At 41.9% G+C, this 21,760-nt stretch overlaps 1 protein-coding gene across 1 annotated transcript in view; it reads left to right on the top strand.

The window, feature by feature from the left end:
- Positions 1–21,760, top strand: part of adgrv1 (adhesion G protein-coupled receptor V1) — a 138,467-nt gene that overhangs the window by 19,787 nt on the left and 96,920 nt on the right. Inside the window, exons 4-17 of the mRNA XM_016527812.1 lie at positions 2,778–2,873; positions 10,905–11,009; positions 11,154–11,267; positions 11,542–12,104; positions 13,455–13,725; positions 15,488–15,817; positions 17,737–17,913; positions 18,107–18,330; positions 18,549–18,581; positions 19,349–19,475; positions 20,004–20,189; positions 20,386–20,566; positions 20,655–20,818; positions 20,912–21,035. Of these exons, the coding sequence (XP_016383298.1) occupies positions 2,778–2,873; positions 10,905–11,009; positions 11,154–11,267; positions 11,542–12,104; positions 13,455–13,725; positions 15,488–15,817; positions 17,737–17,913; positions 18,107–18,330; positions 18,549–18,581; positions 19,349–19,475; positions 20,004–20,189; positions 20,386–20,566; positions 20,655–20,818; positions 20,912–21,035 (2,695 nt within the window). The remainder of the gene's footprint in view (positions 1–2,777; positions 2,874–10,904; positions 11,010–11,153; positions 11,268–11,541; positions 12,105–13,454; positions 13,726–15,487; positions 15,818–17,736; positions 17,914–18,106; positions 18,331–18,548; positions 18,582–19,348; positions 19,476–20,003; positions 20,190–20,385; positions 20,567–20,654; positions 20,819–20,911; positions 21,036–21,760) is intronic.

Here is a 21,760-nt window from a genome sequence, read left to right as displayed (position 1 = left end):
GAAAATTCTGCGTCGAATTATGTCTTGTTTGTAAACTAAATCTGTAGTAAAATGCATTATCGTTTGGTTTCTGCGTAGACCTGCATTTGCCACTCTTGCAAGCTGTGACACTGGCATAAATAAAACAGGAACAAAAACTTTATTGACTTAAATTAACTATGGCTAAAAATCAGAACCAGCCTTATATACTGTATTTGATCCGGAATTGGAACCCAACGACTTCCGTATCCCGAATGTGCTCTTGCTCTTGCTCTGGTTGATGTGTGCACACGCTCTCCCTGGATAAGTGCCCATACGACAAATCCCACCCATTATGATGTCATACAGGTCCATACTTGGAAAAAAAAACTTTCCAAAACGTATACGAACCCTGAAGGAATGTCTTTGGCTCAGAAATATTCAATCATACATCCAACTCGTTTTCTGAGACTTGTAAGCATTGGCTAAGTGATAAAATTACTACCTTTTATAATACTACAGTTAACTTTTAATGCACACATGTTCGTAGTTTTTTCATCACCTCTAATTAATGAGTTTCAGATGTGTCTCTGTATGTGTGCGACAGAGACAGAGAGTCTTCTTATACCTCTATGGTTCCTCAAAGTAATGTCTCAGTAGTGGGAATCCCAGAGGGGTTGAAATTCTTGCTTGAGTGGAACAGCACTGAAATCTTGTCAACTCTTCAGCCACAGCTCAATGGCCCATAAGCCATTGCATTTTCTTCGATGGCTTCCACTATCTCTGTATAAGGGTTAGGTAATGTCCCTGCACTAGCAGCCCAACATTAGAAGTCACCTTCAAGCGAAATAACCAACTGTGACAGCTACAACTGGCACTGCCGTAAGATTAAAGAGCCATTATGCAAAGCTAATCACTAGAAGAAAAGCACAGACCTGGAAATAAGCTTCCTATAACACGCAAAGAAGAAGAATCTCCTAGGAGCTTAATTTATGCACTACCAACAGCACCAAACAGAATTGCAAAAAATCACACATTTCTAAAAGGTTTCACACAGGTTTTATGCCATTAGCTGAGCCAGAAGTTGACATATTAGACTGCTTTAACCAAACAGTCACTGGGTCTCATTAATTAATAATTGCATGCATTATTTGTATGTATACTCACAGGAGAACTTCTCACACAAAAAAACCCCTTAATCTGCCTAATTCACAACTAATTTGTTCTTAACCTTGTTCTAATGTTAATGAATTTAAATTATTCTAAATGATAAACTGTATGCCTAGTAATTTGCATAAAACACACCCAAACCATCTTCATGAAATATCCTTAAAGTGTCCTATAAAATTGTGGTAACACTTTAGTATAGGGACCAATTCTCATGATTTTTGAGAATTTTTCATGATTGATGATTTTTTCATGAATGATTTGCTTATTAGCATGCCTATTATTAACATTTTGGCTGTTTATTAGTACTTATAAAGCACATATTCAGCATGTCCATATTCTACATCCACAATCCTACCAAATACCTAAACTTAACAACTACCTTACTAACTATTAATAAGCAGCAAATTAGGAGTTAATTGAGGCAAAAGTCATGGTTAATGGTTTGTTAATAGAGAGAAGTGGACCTTAAAAAAAAGTGTGATTTGAAAAATTTTATCGGTGATCTGTGATTTTATAAGGTGATCGAGAGTATGTGATTTTTAAGTATTTGTGGTTTCAATTGTTCCTACATTTCTTTTTTTTTGTAAATTTAGAATCAATTTTAGTATGAAAGTTAATGATATATCATGATTTGTTCATGAAAACATTCATGCACATTTCCTGCACAAATCTGTGTGTACGCATGATTAGTAAATGAGACCCACTGTTTAGAAATTTGAGGAGAAATCAACCTACTATGGGTTACTTTGTCATCTCAATAAAATTAAACTGAGATGAAGGAGGTATGACACTCGTCACCTTTCTGTGTTGTCTAAGGAATTGTTTCTCATAGCAGTTTCTCATTTGAGGGCCTCTTATTACTGTGCTGTCTCGGTCTGTTGACAGTGAGTGATTAATGACAACAGGTCATGACTCCACTGTCTACTTGTCCACTGTTTAACAAATGAACCTCAGGCTGGCAGAATGGGACAACTTAAGGGTGACAAAAGACCACTGAAACCCAATGAAACCCAATCTGAATTCACTAAAAGGAAATCTAGACTGTCCTTAAGTGTGATTTACATAAACCAAATGCTAATTATTGATAAAAAACATTTTTAATAATGGGCGAAAGAAACATGTTTTTTTTTTCATTCTGTATTTCCTGTGCTCCATTATCTCACTCATTGTTTTATTATGAAAATCTAATCTAACAAATGCTTGTTACTGAGGGAAAAGGAGAAAGAGTGTTTGTGTGCTGTGGTACTGAGCCGGACCTCAGTCACGGTTAGCGTGGGCAATTGTCTGAACGTGTGTATTCCTTGTCTGTTTTCGCACTGCAACAAGAGCTCTGCGGCTGAAAGAAAGCTCTGTTATAGCTGGGAAAAGCTTATTTGAAAGGGTTGCTGAAAAAATGGTCCATACTGGTTTACGTTCTTACTTGGTCATTCTCTGTTTATCTCTTTTTGTGCTCTGTATCACAGACACTTATACACTCTTTAAAAACTATAATACGTTTAATCTGAAATTCTAATTAGTGCATTTATGGTGGCATAAAAAGTATGTGAAATGGATTTCTGCCTGAATGTTTATAGAATTTGGATTTTGATAGCAATAGACAAGTTATAATATATTGATAGTTCTAACCAAGCAATGCATTACTTTTTCAGAGCTCATCAAATGGTGTGACAGTGGGAACTCCAAATACTGCCACCATCACCATCTTGTCTAATGACAATGCCTTCGGAATAATTTCCTTCAACTCGGTAAGTTTCTTTTTCCGTTATTTCTTCAATGAACAGCGGGAAGAATCTGTTCAGAGCGTGCTGAAGAGGGTTGACTGTAAGCCTGAACTGTTTTCACTTGTTTGTGGGGGGGTAATTAAACTCAAGGGAGTGGGAAGAGGGGTCAGTGGATGGGAAAGTGAGAGTGAGGGGAGTGTTGTGGGTCAGATGCCTGAGAGGAAAGGTTGCTGAGATGGGAGTTCAGGGAAACTACGGAGCTGCTAAGAATTTGAAGAAAAAAGGCAAGCAATTTACTGAATGGATTAGCTGGTTAATGATATATATTTCAATGTTGTTATGGAAACCAACTGCTCTTTTTTACCATTACAAAAAATTGTAAAATATATAAAAAATAAAAAATGTTTATTATTATTTGTTTGCAAAGCAATAAACAAACAAATAAATAAATTAATAATAGTCCCTGGTGCTGGCTTGATTTCACTGAAAGCATCACTGATCATATCACATATCACTGATGTGCTGAGAAATATCACCTGTCCCTGGGACAGCAACAAGAAAAGAAAAATCAGGAAAGTGGCCCACCTTTTTTAGCCAATCAGAAGAACCAATCAGAAAAGCCTTCTCTGCTATTTACATATTCAGGTTTGCTGAGATCAAATTGGCTGTCATGTTTTGAAAAGCAGGGTTTTGGTAAATAAGGTGTTTTTATGTTAGCAAAATAGTGAAAGTTTATTCAGTAACATCGCTTTACATTTGCATTCCTTTTAACTTACAGTCATATAATGTTGTTTCCTATTAATGTTTTATAAACTGTCTGAATATTTATGCATTGTTACATTTCTAAATAAAGTACTTTGACTGTATATATTATAGGGCACTGGAGTCCATTCCTGCTCCTGGATGGTTTAGCTCTAACCTAACTGACTAGGGCTGCATCTTAATATGCATACTTCCCTACTATACAGTAAGTTGAAGACAGTTTGTGAAATTACCAGTATGACCGAATTTAGGCGGCGGCTCTGTGGTTGGTGCTGCTCCGTGTGGGGGCCCGCGCGTGGTGGAGGATTGCCGCTGATTGGGGATCCGGCTTTGAGGGCGGGATGCGCGTTGGGTGTCGCGTGCGGTTTGTCGTGCAGCCCTGGTATGTATGTATGTATGTATATATATATGTATATATGTATTGTAATGCAGGAAGGGGCAGCCGAAGTCCGGGGCGCGCAGGACCGGCTCGGAAGTGAGAGCTCGCTTCACTCCCTGGAATGCCTCTTCAGCGTCGGAGTTCCAGGCTACTCGCTCTGGCTGCCCCTTCCTGGTCAGGTCTGATATTGGGGGTGGGTGGGGAGTGACCCCTGACAGACCTGCAAAAGCTGACCAGATCCGAGAAAGGCCGTCGGCATTGGCGTTGGCTGCTCCGGCACGGTGGCAAACAACGAAGTGGAAGTCCTGGAGCGCCAGGAACCACCGTGTCACCCTGGCGTTAGTGTCCTTGGCCCGGGCCATCCATTGTAGGGGCGCGTGATCCGTTATGAGGGTGAACTTACGACCGAGGAGATAATAACGCAGCTCCAGGACTGCCCACTTAACTGCCAGAGCTTCATTTTCCACAGTTGCATAATTTTTCTCGGCTGGGGTCAGCTTCCTGCTAATAAACAACACGGGATGTTCTTCACCTTCCTGGACTTGAGACAGAACAGCTCCCAATCCCATTTCGGAGGCGTCCGTTTGCAGCAGGAAGGGGCAGCCGAAGTCCGGGGCGCGCAAGACCTATTATATATATATTGTAATGGGGTTGAAGGAACACACGACAAGGAGAGCTCAAATAAATACCCCGGAGGGTGGATTTATTCACAAATCAAGTGTCCAAGTGAGGGAGGTGGGTGCTGAGGTGAGTCGGTGCTTCTCCGTGAGTGAGTTCCAGTGGCGGCAAGTCCGTGTGGCGCTCGTGTTCGGGCTGATTGGTCACGCGCTGGTTTCTGGAATGTAAAGGAGAGAACACGTTAGATCACAGCTTCAGGGAGAGTATGTCTCCCTGACCGTTGGGCCTCACGCGGCTTATCTGGCCGCGGGCTGATGACTCTCAGCTGTGATCGATCAGCCCGTGATGAGCGCGTGCAGGTGTTCCTCGTCCATTTCCATGGCAACGCTGATGTGAGCTCGGGACGCTCGTCACACTCCACCCCCCCCAAGCGCTGTCCTGGTCCTGGTGGAAAGATACAGAGTTAACAAGGGGGATATTGGGGGTGGGTGGGGAGTGACCCCAAAGCAGCGATAATACCCCGCCAACCCTAGAAAGGCTCGTACCTGAGTCTTCGTGCTGGGGCTCGGGGTGGCGTGCACTGCCCCTACTTTCCCTTCCTGGGGTTTTATGAGGCCGCGTCCCACTTGAAACCCCAGGTACTTCGCCTCGAAGAGCGCTAGGTGACATTTGCGAGGGTTGGCGGTGAGTCCAGCCCTCCGTAATTCCAGTAGCACCCCCCGCAGACGGTTTAGGTGGTCCTCCCAACGCTCCGAATGGATCACCACGTCATCCAGGTAGGCAGCGGCATACTGTTGGTGCGGCCGTAACAGGACATCCATCAAACGTTGGAACATGGCTGGGGCTCCGTGTAGGCCGAAAGGAAGGGTCCGGTACTGCCAGTGGCCACTAGGAGTTGAGAAAGCAGTTTTAGGTTTTGCATTTTCAGAGAGTGGTACCTGCCAGTATCCCTTGGTGAGGTCCAGAGTAGAAATGTACCGGGCCCTTCCCAGGCGATCCAGGAGCTCGTCCACCATTGGGTAACCGTCGAACTCTGAAACCTCGTTGAGACGTCGGAAGTCGTTGCCGAAGCAGAGGGTGCCATCTGGTTTGGGAACCAGAACAATTGGGCTGGACCAGGGGCTGCGTGATGGTTCAATCACCCGATCAGGTGGTGTAAGTCGGTTTTCTGGGCCGCGGACAGGTGGGGGTTAACCTCCACAACCACGGGCTCCGTGGTGGCAAGTGCGGCGAGTTGGTCCCTGGTCCCTATCCACTTTTTCAGCAGGTTTATATGATACAGTTGGTCCGTTCTCCGCCGGCCTGGCTGTCTTACCCGGTACGTCACAGGGCCAATTTTTTCTAAAACCGTGTACGAACCCTGCCAGGTGGCGAGGAATTTGCAGGCTGCGTTGGGGACCAGGACCATCACTCGATCCCCGGCTTGGAACTCCCGCGGTTGGGCTGCCCGGTTATAATGGCGTTGTTGGGTTTGCTGAGATTTGGCGAGGTGTTCCCGGACTACTGGCATAACACGCTCTGTCTTCTCCCTCATTTCGGTGACGTGCTCGATGACCGACCGCTGGGGCGTGGGCTGCTGTTGTTCCCAAGCTTCCTTCGCCACATCGAGCAACCCTCGGGGCTGTCGGCCGAAAAGGAGCTCGAACGGGGTAAAGCCGGTGGACGCCTGAGGGACCTCTCGTATCCCGAAGAGTACGTACGGCAGCATCAGATCCCAGTCCCGCTTGTCCTCTGCTACCACGCGTCTCAACATCCGCTTCAGGGTCTGGTTGAACCGTTCGACGAGCCCATCCGTCTGGGGATGGTATACGGAGGTCCGTAACTGCTTTACCCGGAGCAGCCGGCAGAGGTCAGCCATTAGCCGGGACATGAACGGAGTTCCCTGATCGGTCAGTATCTCAGCTGGGATGCCGACTCGGCTGCAGAGCAGGAACAGTTCGTGGGCGATGGCTTTTGCGGTGGCTTTCCGGAGAGGAACTGCTTCTGGATACCGGGTGGCATAGTCGACAATCACCAGAATGTGCTCATGCCCCCGGGCAGACTTTGGCAACGGCCCTACTAGATCCATCCCGATGCGCTCGAAGGGCACCTCTATGATGGGCAGCGGAATTAGCGGGCTGGGGGGAGGTGACCTGGGGGAGAACTCTGAAACCTCGTTTAGGCGTCGGAAGTCGTTGCAGAAGCGGAGGGTGCCGTCTGGTTTGGGAACCAGAACAATTGGGCTGGACCACGGGCTGCGTGATGGTTCAATTACCCCTAACTTCAACATCTGCTGGATTTCCGTCTCAATAGCCTGCCGACGAGCTTCAGGGATCCGTTGCTTAACGATGACCCGTGGGGGTGTCCTGATGTCATGCTGGAGCACCTGGGTCTGCCCGTGCATTGTAGAGAACACATCGGAGAACTGACCGATCAGGTGTTGTAGCTCGGCTTTCTGGGCAGCGGAAAGGTGGGGGTTAACGTCCACAACCACGGGTTCCGTGGTGGCAAGTGCGGCGAGTTGGTCCCTGGTCCCTATCCACTTTTTCAGCAGGTTTATATGATACAGTTGGTCCGTTCTCCGCCGGCCTGGCTGTCTTACCCGGTACGTCACAGGGCCAATTTTTTCTAAAACCGTGTACGAACCCTGCCAGGTGGCGAGGAATTTGCAGGCTGCGTTGGGGACCAGGACCATCACTCGATCCCCGGCTTGGAACTCCCGCGGTTGGGCTGCCCGGTTATAATGGCGTTGTTGGGTTTGCTGAGATTTGGCGAGGTGTTCCCGGACTACTGGCATAACACGCTCTGTCTTCTCCCTCATTTCGGTGACGTGCTCGATGACCGACCGCTGGGGCGTGGGCTGCTGTTGTTCCCAAGCCTCCTTCGCCACATCGAGCAACACCCGGGGCTGTCTGCCGAAAAGGAGCTCGAACGGGGTAAAGCCGGTGGACGCCTGAGGGACCTCTCGTATCCCAAAGAGCATGTACGGCAGCATCAAATCCCAGTCACGCTTGTCCTCCACTACCACCCGTTGCAACATTTGTTTTAGTGTCTGGTTGAAGCGTTCGACGAGCCCATCCGTTTGAGGATGGTATACTGAGGTTCTCAATTGCTTTACCCGGAGCAACCGGCAGAGGTCAGCCATTAGCTGGGACATAAACAGAGTTCCCTGATTGGTCAAGATCTCAGCTGGGATGCTGACTCGGCTGCAGAGCAGGAACAGTTCGTGGGCGATGGCTTTTGCGGTGGCTTTTCGGAGAGGAACTGCTTCTTGATACCGGGTGGCATAGTCGACAATCACCAGAATGTGTTCATGCCCCCGGGCAGACTTTGGCAACGGCCCTACTAGATCCATCCCGATGCGCTCGAAGGGCACTTCTATGATGGGCAGCGGAATTAGCGGGCTGGGGGGAGGTGACCTGGGGGAGGTCTTCTGGCAGGTGGGACAGGCTTGGCAGAACAGTTTTACCTCGGTGTCCAGGCCGGGCCAGTGAAGCCGGTCACGGACACGTTGTACGGTATTGGTCACCCCAAGATGTCCCGCGAGAGTATGTGCATGAGCCAACTCCAACACTGTTTCCGTCTTCGAGCGGGGCACCACTAGTAGCCGTTTTTCCTCCCCCCTTCGCTGGGCGACACAGTATAGCAGGCCGTTCTCGACAATAAAGTGTGGGAGAGGATGGGGTCCAGGCCGGGTCTCCTTGCCCTCTATTGAACACACCTGCGTCCAGCAATGCTTAAGTTGGTTATCCTTGCGCTGAGCGCGGCCGAACGAGCCCCCTCCCGTTACCTGCTGGAAGACATCATAATACAGGTTAGAGTTATGGGAAGGGGACTCACCATCTCTCCCACTGTCCGAGGCCAAGAGGACGGGGTGCCGACGAGGCTCCCTTTTGGGCTGGCAGGCTGCGTGGCAGCGGTCAACATGCTGTCAAAGCCTGGCCAGTCTCTTCCCAGGAGGACGGGCACGGCACCTGCTGGAAGACATCATAATACAGGTTAGTGTTATGGGAAGGGGACTTACCATCTCTCCCACTGTCCGAGGCCAAGAGGACTGGGCGCCGACGAGGCCCTTTCGCCGGACGCCGCGTTTGGCGGCTCCCTTTTGGGCTGGCAGGCTGCTTGGCAGCGGTCAACAAGCTGTCAAAGCCGGGCCAGTCTCTCCCCAGGAGGACGGGCACGGGGAGGTCCTTCACCACTCCGACTTCGACAGGCCAGGCCCCCGGGGCGGCGGAAATCATCACGCGGCAGGCCGGTACCTGTCGCGTATCCCCGTGCAGGCTCATCCCGCGGAGTGGGAGCCGCCGGCCTGCTCACTGGTCGTGAGATGCCCTCCGGCGCGCGTTGCTCCTGGACCACCCTCCGGGAAAAAGGCGGCACTCGCTCCCCAGCCTCCCGTCGGTGGGCCGCCTCTGCCAGCTCTATTGCCTCCACGAGTTCCAGCGTGGTAGCGGGGTTCCGCATCCCCACGGCTTGGCGGTGGGTTTGTGGTAGGGCCCTGAGGAGTCGATCAATCACCACGCGTTCCGTTACTTGGGCGGCCAATAAATAAATAACAGACATCTGAGACAAGCGTGGCATGCAGGTAGTGGCCATTGATGGCTGGTGTTTTGGGGGATGGGGGGAGAGCTTTTGGCCCTGTTGCCCCGCAGCATCTTTCCAAGGCACTCCCGCTGTGGCGTGACATGTGCTTGGGATTAAGCTCTGATATGTTGTTGCGACGGAGGGATCAGGGACAACCCTAATAATTTATTAAATATTTATTAATTTATAATTTTTATTATTATTATTATTATTGTTGTTATAGTTATCTTTGTCATCATTATCACTTACAATACTTGTTGTCTCCACTTGTCTTGTCATTATTATTATTATTATTTATTTATTTATTTTTTTTGTAGTTATACTTGTTATATCTGTTATAAATCTTTTAGATATTCAATGTGAACTTTTCCACGACATTCTAATTTATTGAGATGCACCTGTATTCTATTTAAAAAAAAGAAAAGAAAAAAAAAAGAAAAGAAAAGAAAAACAAAGAAAAGGGAGACACATACAAAGGGTAAGTGGGCCGTGTGGGTGGGCCGGGTCCCTGGCCTGGGCTGCACTACACGTCTCACCTTTTTAATGCATCACAAATTAGCTGAGACATATACACATCTATACATTAAAAAACATATGTAAATAAATAAATAACAGACATCTGAGACAAGCGTGGCATGCAGGTAGTGGCCATGGATGGCTGGTGTTTTGGGGGATGGGGGGAGAGCTTTGGGCCCTGTTGCCCCGCAGCATCTTTCCAAGGCACTCCCGCTGTGGCGTGACATGGGCTTGGGATTAAGCTATGATATGTTGTTGCGACGGAGGGATCAGGGACAACCCTAATAATTTATTAAATATTTATTAATTTATAATTTATTACTATTATTAATAATATCATTACTATTACTTGCATCCTTCACTGTCCTCCACCCTTTCCTAATCTTAATGAAATCCTTATTATTATTATTATTGTTGTTATAGTTATCTTTGTCATCATTATCACTTACAATACTTGTTGTCTCCACTTGTCTTGTCATTATTATTATTATTATTTATTTATTTATTTTTTTTGTAGTTATACTTGTTATATCTGTTATAAATCTTTTAGATATTCAATGACACATGCTCACAATCACAAGAATACATATACAGGAGTTATCAGAATGATCTTGAAATGTTAGCTATCTGGATATATGTTCGTTTGTCCAAGTGATTCTGTATTTGGCACTTGTAAATAGTCACATTCCTTACTTGCATAATAAAAAAAAAAAAGTATGACCGAATTTATAGTATTTGTGAAACAGTAGGCAAAAAGGATCACATAATGACATAATACTTATAAGTGTGCATTCACACTGTACTATCCCATGAGGCCACGGAAGAGGAGTTCTTAATGTTAGTGAAATAATACAGCTGAAGCTGTAAGTCACATGGAAATGTAGGATGTCCAGATTATATTCATGCTACACACATTCATACTATATAGAATAATCATTGACACTCTCAAAGTACTATTTCAAAGAAGTACCTACTTGGAGAGGATGCCAGAACAGACATAGTCTAAGTTTTTAATAATTCTGAAGTCTGAGATTAGTTGGTTCGGATGTGTTTATTTAGGGTTATAGCTAAACTCTACATGACCTTGTCACTCCAGCAGCAGGATTGGACACTCCTGCTACATGACGTCTCATCTTGTTTCTGATATCCCTCATTTCTAATTCTGTCAGTACATATGTAAATCAGTGAATGATGGGTTTTTTTCTCTCTCTGTTTAGACCTCCCTAATTACTGTGGAGGAGCCAAGAGGTAGAATCCAGTATGTGCCTCTCACTCTCCTTCGAGAGAAAGGAACCTATGGTACTGTAACTGTCAACTTTGAGGTGAGCATTGCCAGACAGTTTGTAACTCTGCTTAAAAAAAGATTATATTGCAAAATATCTCTATCTATCTATCTATCTATCTATCTATCTATCCATCTATCCATCCATCCATCCATCCATCCTTAATTATTTATTAATTCACAGATTTTTGGAGGTCCAAACCCTGCAATTGAGGATCTCAGTCCAGACATGGGGAACATCACTATTCCTCCTGGTCGTGCTGTTGTAGTTTTCAGCATCATGATACAAGATGACAAGGTACGGTTTCTTTGTTAAATAGACATAAAAGAGATCACATGAATAATGATAGCTTAACGTTAATGTGAAACCAGTTTTTTTCCATAATGTGGCATATTTCTTAGAGGAAAAAAAAAAATTGATTAATGATTTAAAGTCAGAGAAACCATCATTCTGAGGAAAAAAAACTGTTGCCAAGTAGATTCACAATAAGTGAATGACTAAATGAACATAGAAGATGTTCTGCATTAATCTATCATAACATGTGTTGTTTTTGATCTCACATGTCCACTAGCTTCCAGAAGATGATGAGATCTTCACAGTGCGGTTGACAGAAGCAGCTGGCGGAGCTTTACTCGATCCTAACAGAAGCAGTGTGCAAATCAAGATCTCCCGTAATGATGCTCCCATCCGCTTCTCCAAACCCACACTGGTTGTCCCGGAGAACATTGGTGTAATTTCTCTTAGCATTACACGTGGTAGAACTGAGGATGGTCTTCTGATCGGTTCTGATGACAGAACGGTGTCTGTGACCTATACAGTCATTACAGGCAATGGGGCGGCCAGTGCTACTCCACTGGCGGACTTTGTGGATCTACAATCAGAGAGGATGGTTGTTTTCCCTCCAGGTGTCCATGAAACAGAACTCCGCTTCAACATTAAAGATGACACCATTCCGGAGATTGCAGAATCTTTCCAAGTGGTTCTTTTGGAAGATAACTTATTGGGTGATGCAGTGCTGATGACTCCAAGTGTTGCACTCGTGACCATTGAGCCCAATGATAAGCCTTATGGAGTCCTGTCAATCAGTCCTTCCCCCATACAACCCCACATCATCAATGAAGACCTGAACCCGATGTGAGTAGAGTACTGTTTAAAGCAGAAATATTCAACCCTGTGTCTGTACACCCACTGTCCTACAGAGATTTGCTCCAGCCCTAATCAAACACACATGAACCAGCTAATGAAAGTCCTCAGGATCACTTGGAAAATCACAAGTAAGTGTGTTGGAAATGAACTTTGCAGGACAGTGGTTCTCCAGGAGCTGGGTTGAAGACCTGGTTTATAGTGTTATAACACTTGCATTAACAGGTCATTATTTAATTAATAGTGGGTAACTTGTCTTGGTTATAAATCATAGTCCTTCTATCATATCCCAAATGCACATGGCAGGTTGGCACTCTTTCTGAAATCACATTACACTGTCTTCACTCCCATTAGTAGCTTCTACTCATTTAAAAATTTTTGTGGCCGTTTTTTTTTTTTTTTTTTTACAATATAAATTGTTCCAAAAAAGTTGTTTAAAAATGTATAAAATTAATGAATATAATATAGGAAGGGTTCATTTGTAAAAACAGATAACTCAGTTTTTAACAATTTTCAAAAATCATGGTTTTTTTTCATTGTGCATTCCGAATAATCTCAATCAAACTACAGTTGGGTTATTTTGATTAGGTAAAAAATAACTAAAAAATACAGCTAACTAACACAATAAAAACATGATAACATAATAAAAAACATGATTTTTGAAAATTTAAAAAAACTGAGTTATCTGTTTTTGCAAATAAACTCTTCGTATACATCTATACAGTACCATTCAAAAATATGGTCAGATTTTTAAAATGTTCTTAATAAGAATATCTTATGCTGACCATTTATTTGAACAAAAATACAGTAAAAACAGTAATATTGTGAAATATTGTTACAGTTTAAATAACTTTTCTATTTTAATATTGTTTTTGGTGATGGCAAAGCTGATTACTCCAATGTTAAGTGTCATATAATCCTTCAGAAAGCATTCTAATACTGTATGATGATTTGCAACTCAAGCATTTTTTGTAACATTATAAATGTATTTACTGTTACTTTTGATCAGTTTAATGCATCCTTGCTGAATAGTATTTATTTACTGACCCCAAACCTTTTAACAGTAGTGTATGCTATATAAGATATCATACATTATAATTACTGTAGACATACTGGTATCATTATTCAGTTTTCAGCTGGTATTTTGTCTTTTTTGTGTGGTATTTCATTTTTAGTAATGTCAGATACATTACTTGTACTGGTAACTGGTCATCCTAGTCTGGTTTAGCATAGACTTAATAAGAATCTGATTAGGTGTTGGCGTTTCTGAGTGAGATTCGTTTTTTTATGTTGTTATCCACAATATCTGTAATATCTCTAATCTGTGTTTCTCTGTTTCAGATACGAAGGCATCATCATTGTGAGGAACGGAGGAACTCATGGAGCTGTTTCAGTTAGGTGGAATATAACAAGAAACTCCACGGATAGGACTCCAGTCTCTGCCGACCTTAATCCTGCATCAGGTACCCTGAGGTTTGCTGAGGGCCAGATGAATACTGTGCTGCCTTTAAATATCACTCAGGACAACCTTCCAGAAGAGGCAGAAGCCTTCATCCTCAGACTGATCCCAGGATCTGAACAAGGAGGGGCCGAAGTGGATGAGCCGATGGAAGTGAGTGCTTGGCTTGTGATTGGTTTTTAGTTTAATGCATTTAGAGAATGTGTTTGGATTGCAGATCATAGATCGGTGGTGGATTTAGTTATGAAAGATGAAAGTGCAAGTTGATGTTGATGACAGCTTGAAGCGCTCTCTTTAATTTTTGGAAGGAAAATGTTATTATTCATAATGTGCCCAGGCACTGGTTGTCTTACATGTTGACATGTCACCCACTATAATGATATTCTAGACTTTTATGCTTAGTTTCAGACAGCCATGGTAGCAGATCCCTTTTGGACCTCACTCGGAGGCTTGTGGTGAGACATCCAGGGAGGTTGTTGTCTTACTCTGGCTCATACCTCTCGTCAAGGAAGGAAGTTCCCAGATCAGAGCTGGTTCTTAGTTACCATCTGGGCAGCACTTAGTCCGTTTAAAGCGGATGTGGCGTAAAATGAGACACATGTGTCTCTCTGGCACAGCGGCATCACAGACTGCTGGTTACACTGAGTGTCACTTGGGTGTTCCCTTCATGTGGTCCCAGCACAAAATAGCCCACAGCAGAGCCTGTGGGTGGCTGGGTGTTCTCTTTATAACTTGTCTGTTGCGAGTTTGATTATGTGTGGAAGGAGAGGATAAATCCGACCCGAGTTTATGTTTAAACCTATCAATTACCCATAAGTGTGATCATAAGTTTAGGATAACTGAATTGACTCTGCAGGATGTGACAACTAATTGTGAAGAGCTTATTTATGTCATCTGTTCCTAAATTCACTGAAAAAAGTACTACAAATATTTAGAGAGGTCTTGTGCCTTGGTCTGATGAGGCTTGGGTAAATGACAGAGTCATAAACTAGCTCATGAATGCTATTTTTACACTCTTGTGAGGTCTAATGAAAGAGAAGGGCTTTCTGTGATTGGTTCACTGTAAATTTTACACAGATAGTCTAATGTTACGTTCACTGTAATGAGTGGTGAGATTTGTTTATTGCTATGTGTTACAGGTTTCAATATAGAGAGGAAAAGATCAGGTTATTTTAGAGTTCATCACAAGAGGAAACACCATTTTAAAGCAATGCTTTGGTTGCAAAGGTTTTTTTTCTATTAAAAGCATCTGTAATTTTTTCCTCAATGTTATGGTTGAAGTTACAAAACAAAACTGATGTTTACAGTAATTTGTTTTCATTGGAAATCTGGGCAAGACAGTTCAGAGGATTTGAAATGTCAGAAATGTGTAAATGTTTTGTGCGAGTGAACAGAAATGTGCTTGTAATTTTGTTAAATAGTTTATATCTTTCCATTCAAAAACAGCTTTATGTGAGCGTAACGTAACCAATACATGAGCTTTGAAGTTGTCTAAGTCCTCTTTTTGGCAGTGGGACTACAGTATTAGAAGAATTAACCTCTAGTTGTGCAATACCAATGTATAATCCTTAAAGGGATAGTTTACGCAAAAAAGAGCATTCTGTCATTTACCCACCTTCATGTCGTTCCAACCCTGTATGACTCTTTCTGTTTGTTTTGACAATGGAAGTCAATGGTCACCAAAACTGTTTAAATACGAACATTCAATACAAATATCTTCTTTTGTGTACCACATACTTCCAAAACATTATGCATGTTAATGCATATTCTGAAGAAATGTCATGCCCCATAAGTGCATTACTGTATGTTCGGTTGCTGAAACAACCTGAAAGACGAGTAATTGAAATGATTGTTTAATCGTCTGTAACCTTCCTGTAAGGAAACCTGAAGTCAATATGTTGTTCTTACTTCACAGATGGTGTTCTTCATTCAGGACAGTGATGATGTCTATGGTCTATTTGGCTTTCATCCAAGAGAGAATCAAAGTATTCAGAGTCAACCAGAGGGACGCTTCCTGTCGCTTAGTTTCCTCAGAGAAGGGGGGACCATGGGAGAGGTGCGACTTACCCTATCTGTCCTCTACATACCTGCCAGACCACTGGACCCATCACGAGCCAGGGATGGGGTGCTGAATGGAACAAGTGTCAACAGTGTGCTGTTCAGTTCTGGTCAGTCACGAGCTCAACTCATCTTGCCAATACGCAATGATGCCTTCTTGCAGAACGGGGCTCATTTCCTGATTCAGGTAGGATATGTTTGTGAAAAAAAAAAAAGTAAATTGAGGTTTCTGAGGTTTAAATAACTGAGGCCTGCTATCTAAAAACATAATCAGTTTTTTGTTCATTAATTAGCAATGTTGCGATGGTTTACACTACACTTTAAAAGTTTGGAGACAGTAAGTTTTTATTATTATTATTATTATTATTATTATTAAGAAATTAGTAGTAATTTTATTTATCATGGCTGCACTAAATTGATCAAAGACATTTGTAATGTTCCAAAAGGTTTGTATTTCAAATAAATGCTGTTCTTTCAAGCTTTCTATTCATTAAAGAATCCTGAAAAAATATTAGCCAGTAAAATTTTTCAACCCTGATAAGAATAAGAAATGTTTCTTAAGCACCAAGTCAGCGTATTAGAATGATTTCTGAAGGATCATGTGACACTAAAGACTGGAGTAATGGCTGCTGAAAATTAAATCACTGGATTTAAATTGTATTTCAACATATAGGGATAGTTCACCCAAAAAGGAAAATTAGTCCATTATTTACTCACCCTCAAGCCATCCTAGGCGTATATGACTTCCTTCTTTCAGATGAATCCAATCGGAGTAATATTAAAAATTGTCTTTGATCTTGGGTGGGACGTTCGCTTTCAGTGCTATCAGGCTAAAGTTAGCATTTTCCAAGATCTGCACCTTTAAGTGAAGCATTACAAGAGCTTCTGAGGTTTAAATAACTGAGGCCTGCTATCTAAAAACATAAATCAGTTTTTTGTTCATTAATTAGCAATGTTGCGATGGTTTACACTACACTTTAAAAGTTTGGAGACAGTAAGTTTTTATTATTATTATTATTATTATTATTATTAAGAAATTAGTAATTTTATTTATCATGGCTGCACTAAATTGATCAAAGACATTTGTAATGTTCCAAAAGGTTTGTATTTCAAATAAATGCTGTTCTTTCAAGCTTTCTATTCATTAAAGAATCCTGAAAAAATATTAGCCAGTAAAATTTTTCAACCCTGATAAGAATAAGAAATGTTTCTTAAGCACCAAGTCAGCGTATTAGAATGATTTCTGAAGGATCATGTGACACTAAAGACTGGAGTAATGGCTGCTGAAAATTAAATCACTGGATTTAAATTGTATTTCAACATATAGGGATAGTTCACCCAAAAAGGAAAATTAGTCCATTATTTACTCACCCTCAAGCCATCCTAGGCGTATATGACTTCCTTCTTTCAGATGAATCCAATCGGAGTAATATTAAAAATTGTCTTTGATCTTGGGTGGGACGTTCGCTTTCAGTGCTATCAGGCTAAAGTTAGCATTTTCCAAGATCTGCACCTTTAAGTGAAGCATTACAAGAGCCCTTGAAAAAGAGCAAACATGCTCTCATAGCATCTCAGAAGAAGATGACCAAGCATGTGAAGTGCTTGTTTGACAGGCAGAGCTGTTATTGCAGTTATTGTTATAATTGCAATCAACATCAAGCTTTCAAAAAAGACGTGGCACGTGCCATATTTTCCAATTGTTCTGCATGTACATGATAATAGGGTTTGGTGAGAAGCGAACTTGAGACCAATGGCCAAGTCAAGATTGTTCATTAAATAATATGTTAAAACATATTATTTAACAACTCTGTGATACTTTTGTGTCTTTTTTAAAAGCTTGATGTCGATTGCAAAAAATTGCCATTATATGGACAATCACGCACAGGACTTTTTTTTTTTAAATCACTTAAAAAAATGGTCCAAAATGAGAAAGAAAGGGCATACGATATTTGAACAACACAAGGGTAAATTATGACACAATTTTCAGTTTTGGGTGAACTATCCCTTTAAAAGAATTTAACATTTCCAACTGACAGTTATTGTTTGCTTTTTGAAATTGTTAAAAACAGTTGTGTTAACAGGTAATGGATTAATGTCTTTCATTAGTTGGACAGTGTGCAGTTGGTTTACATCTCCCCACAAATCCCATCTGTGAGTCCTCGCTTTGGAGGAGCTTTGAACATCTCCCTGATCATCACACCGGATATTGCTAATGGAGAGATTGGCTTCACCAGTAATCAGACAGTGGTGGCGCTGGAACCAGAAGATTCAAACATCAGCTTGGTATAAAACACTTTCCTGGACAATTTTTTCTTTACATATTTCAAAATTCAAAATTTAAATATTTAATTTGGTGTTGGAAATCAGGGAAAAAAAAAATTTCAATATGGTCTCAGACTTTTGTATCCTACTGTATTCTTGGATGAAGAAATTATGTGAAAAATTATGATGTGAAAATGATTCTCTCTGTCTCTAGATAACACTTCAACTGAGGCGAGATGGGACGGATGGCCAGGCTGTGGTCTTCTGGAGTCTGCGGCCCGCTGGCGAGAACAGAGAAGATGTCACTGAGGGTGACATTTCACCTTTCACTGGATCGGTCAGGTTCCTCTCAGGACAAAGTGAAGCAGTGATTAACATCACTGTAATGGCGGACAATATCCCAGAGATCAATGAGACCGTCATTCTTACATTAGACAGGTCTGTTTAACTTGTTATAATGACATTGAGATGTTTTAAAGGGTGATTTAAATCCAAATACTTTTTGGATCCATTATATTGTATGGTGGATCAAAGTGTTGGTTGCCTTCTGAAGTTTTACCTGATGACCCCTTTCAGTCTTTTCCTTTAATCTGGGAAATATCTTGTAATCATTGTGCTGGGACACTCTTTGTCCTCTCTTCACTCTCCGTTCGCAGGGTAGAAACCGCTCGCTTTGTAGTGTACTTCGGGTAAGTGCGTACTAGAAAGACTGTGCCTTATTGTGTGCTGTGAATCAACTCTTTATGTGGAAAGCATCCACTCTGAACTTTCAGGGGCTCTGTCTTAAGGTTTCGATGGGGTATGTCTCTTTTATCTGGGTGTGTGAAATGAATAGTAAGAGTGTGTTTGTATATGTTGATGGGTGACCGCACTTGGATGAAGGCAAACGCTGCTTGTACTCATTTAGCACCTCATTTACGGAGTTCCTTTATCCTGTCCTGTAAAAACATCAGTGTTTGTATGCATGCAGCACATCCTCTGAATGCATTTGTTTAGAACACTTCTCCTGCAAGCTCTTTGTCAGCCATTTTACTAATGATCTAGAGCCTTCAGTGCTGGCTCAGACCAAGCCAAGCTCGGTTTATAAACAAGACCCCTGCTGAGAAGGGAGGATAGTGGGTTGCTCTAAAACATGACTTGTCAAATCAGCATAACCAAGAGACCTTAGGCCAAGCAATTTGAGACACTTTCAAATGCTGGCGTGACCACACTCATACATATCCAAAATATGAATCTGGCAAATATTTTGTCATAGAATACTGGTAATCATTTTTCCTTTTATCATGCATTTTATGTCATATAAATCAGCCCATACTGCTTAAAACAAAATATGATTGTGCATTATAATCTACCATACTGTAATATATCATAGTAGACATTTTTTCTGCTTTTTAATAATATAACTTTACAGTGTCACCATACTGTAACATATGATTGTCACCATATTGCTGTACAGGACAAATGTGGACAACCAGATACTCAAACCAGGTTTCACTAGCCGAGAAATTGTTATTCTGGAGAACGATGACCCTGGAGGAGTATTTGAGTTTTCACCAGTCTCTAAAGGACCTTGGTTTATCAGTGTAAGACATAGTTCATTCATTCATTCATTCAGATTAAATTTTCTTTATTTTTTTATTTAATATAATTTTTATTGAATTATTAATATTTTATAATCATTTTAAAATTAAACATTAAGATTTTAAGTTCTAATTTTATGAATATATGACTGTATACTTTGTAAATGGTCACCAGTATAATTAGTATAATATAGTCCCTATTTTCATTCATCAATAGTCAGTAGTCATACAGATTGACAAATTAAACTATTAGACTATTAAATAGACTGTAGTACACTGACCATTGACAAACACATGACAGTTATATTTTCATAAAAATTATAACTTAAAATTTTAATTTATAAAATCTTGATGTTGAAAATACAAATAAATACAGAATAAATAGTATTAATATTTTTTTTTATGTATGTGTAAACAAACACCAAAATGTAAAATTATTTTAAATGGAGTTTAGCATGTAACTTTCTTTTATGTTTTTCATTGCATTTACTTGAACATGTGACATGTTTGGATGATTTGTTGGCTATGCAGGAGGGGGAAACAGTTGAACTGAGGGTGATCAGAGAGCAGGGGCAGCTCTTAAACCAGCTCATAAGATATACAGTGATTCCTTCTGGAAATGCTCAGTTCTATGGGGCCACGGGGATCCTAGAGTTCCAGCCAGGGGAGAGAGAGGTGATGGTGGCCCTGGTAGCCAAGCCTGATGGGATACCAGAGGTAAGTACTCAGGACTAATGATTATATGATAATAATATGTCCTCTAATTAAATGACCCTGTGTTACATGAAGGATGATCTACATAGTTCCTTACTTCCCTTAATGTTAGGATTCCTTTAACACTTCACAAATGTTTGGAAATTCAAAATGTAAGTAAACCTGACTTCTAAAAGATTGTCTGATGTTTTGTCTTCAGCTAGATGAGACGTTCTCAGTGGTCCTTAGTAGCCACAGCACGCCAGCTAGTCGCCTTGGGAACCGAAGACAGGTCAGCATTACCGTGCGTAAGAGTGATGACCCATTTGGGGTCATTGAGTTCATTCAGCCTGGCTTAGACTTCACCATCAATGAAAGCAAAGCCATGGATACTCAGTCAGGTACGGAGATCTATAAGCTACAGCTTTTGGTCACTTAACTTTCTTTTCTTTTAGAATCTGTTTAAAATAACATCATTATGTATGATAGCATCCTACCCCATTGGGAGAAGCAGGGGTAGGTTTGGGAATGTGTCAGTCTTCTGGATTCTTGAGCCAACCTATTCGGGAGACATCAACCCAGTGCAGGGTGAGATCGTCTTTGCTGAAGGGGAGTATCTGAAGAACCTCACCCTATTTTCTATGCCAGATGAGGTAAGCTTTAGCAGTTCATAATATCATAAGTATATACTTATGTTTAAAGGAGAAGCATGTCTGTAGTACAGATTCATTTTTTGTTTGATGCAGATCCCAGAGAAAACTGAAAATTTCACCATCACCCTTCTGAATGCAACTGGTGGAGCAAGACTAGGAAGCATTCTCAGTGCAAGCTTAAGCATTCGTGAGAATGATGATCCGATATATTTTGCTGGTATGTTTTTCATTCAATACAATGTACTTATTAATTTGAAGACAAAAGGGGCTTTCGCACCAGAGGAACCTTTTCATAGTTCCTAGAACTATTGATGGAAGTTCCCGCTTTTTGTCATGTTCGCATCGCAAGAACTACAAATGTATTTAGTTCTAGGAACTCCGTTTGGGGGAACTAAATTAGCTCCTACTTCAGAGTAGGGTCTAAAGCAGTTCTATAGGAACTACCAGTGACGTAAGTGTACGCTGATTGGCCAAACACATACGAAACACCAGCTACCCAGCATTTTTAAAAAGCCGTGTACAAATATTTACTCCACGAACATGGAAAACATTTGCAAATTTGTAAATGCTGCGGATAAAGACATCGCTGTTAGCCGCTTCAGAGTTCCTTCTGCCGGTGCGAATGCAACCAGGAAAATGGTCCGAGGGAGAAATTGGTTCTCTAGGAACCATCACGCTGGCTGTCCTTAGAACTACGCAAGTTCTTAAAACTACACAGTGCGAAAGCCCCTAAAAAGGATACAATGGTATGGAAGCCAATTTCTGCCACTGAATTAAAAATAAAAAAAGGTAATTGCGAATTTTTATCTCAGAATTGAGATATAAACTTGCAATTGCGAGTTATAAAGTCAGAATTGTGAGATATAAACTCGCAATTCTGAGAAATTAAGTCAGAATTGCAAGATATAAACTTGCAGTTCTGACTTTTTTCATAAACTCGCA

This window comes from Sinocyclocheilus rhinocerous, unplaced genomic scaffold (genome assembly GCF_001515625.1).
Source record: "Sinocyclocheilus rhinocerous isolate Xijiao unplaced genomic scaffold, SAMN03320098_v1.1 scaffold62, whole genome shotgun sequence".
NCBI classification, from domain to species: domain Eukaryota; kingdom Metazoa; phylum Chordata; class Actinopteri; order Cypriniformes; family Cyprinidae; genus Sinocyclocheilus; species Sinocyclocheilus rhinocerous.
Note: the sequence above shows the minus strand (reverse complement) of the source record. Positions and strands in the feature narration are given on the sequence as shown.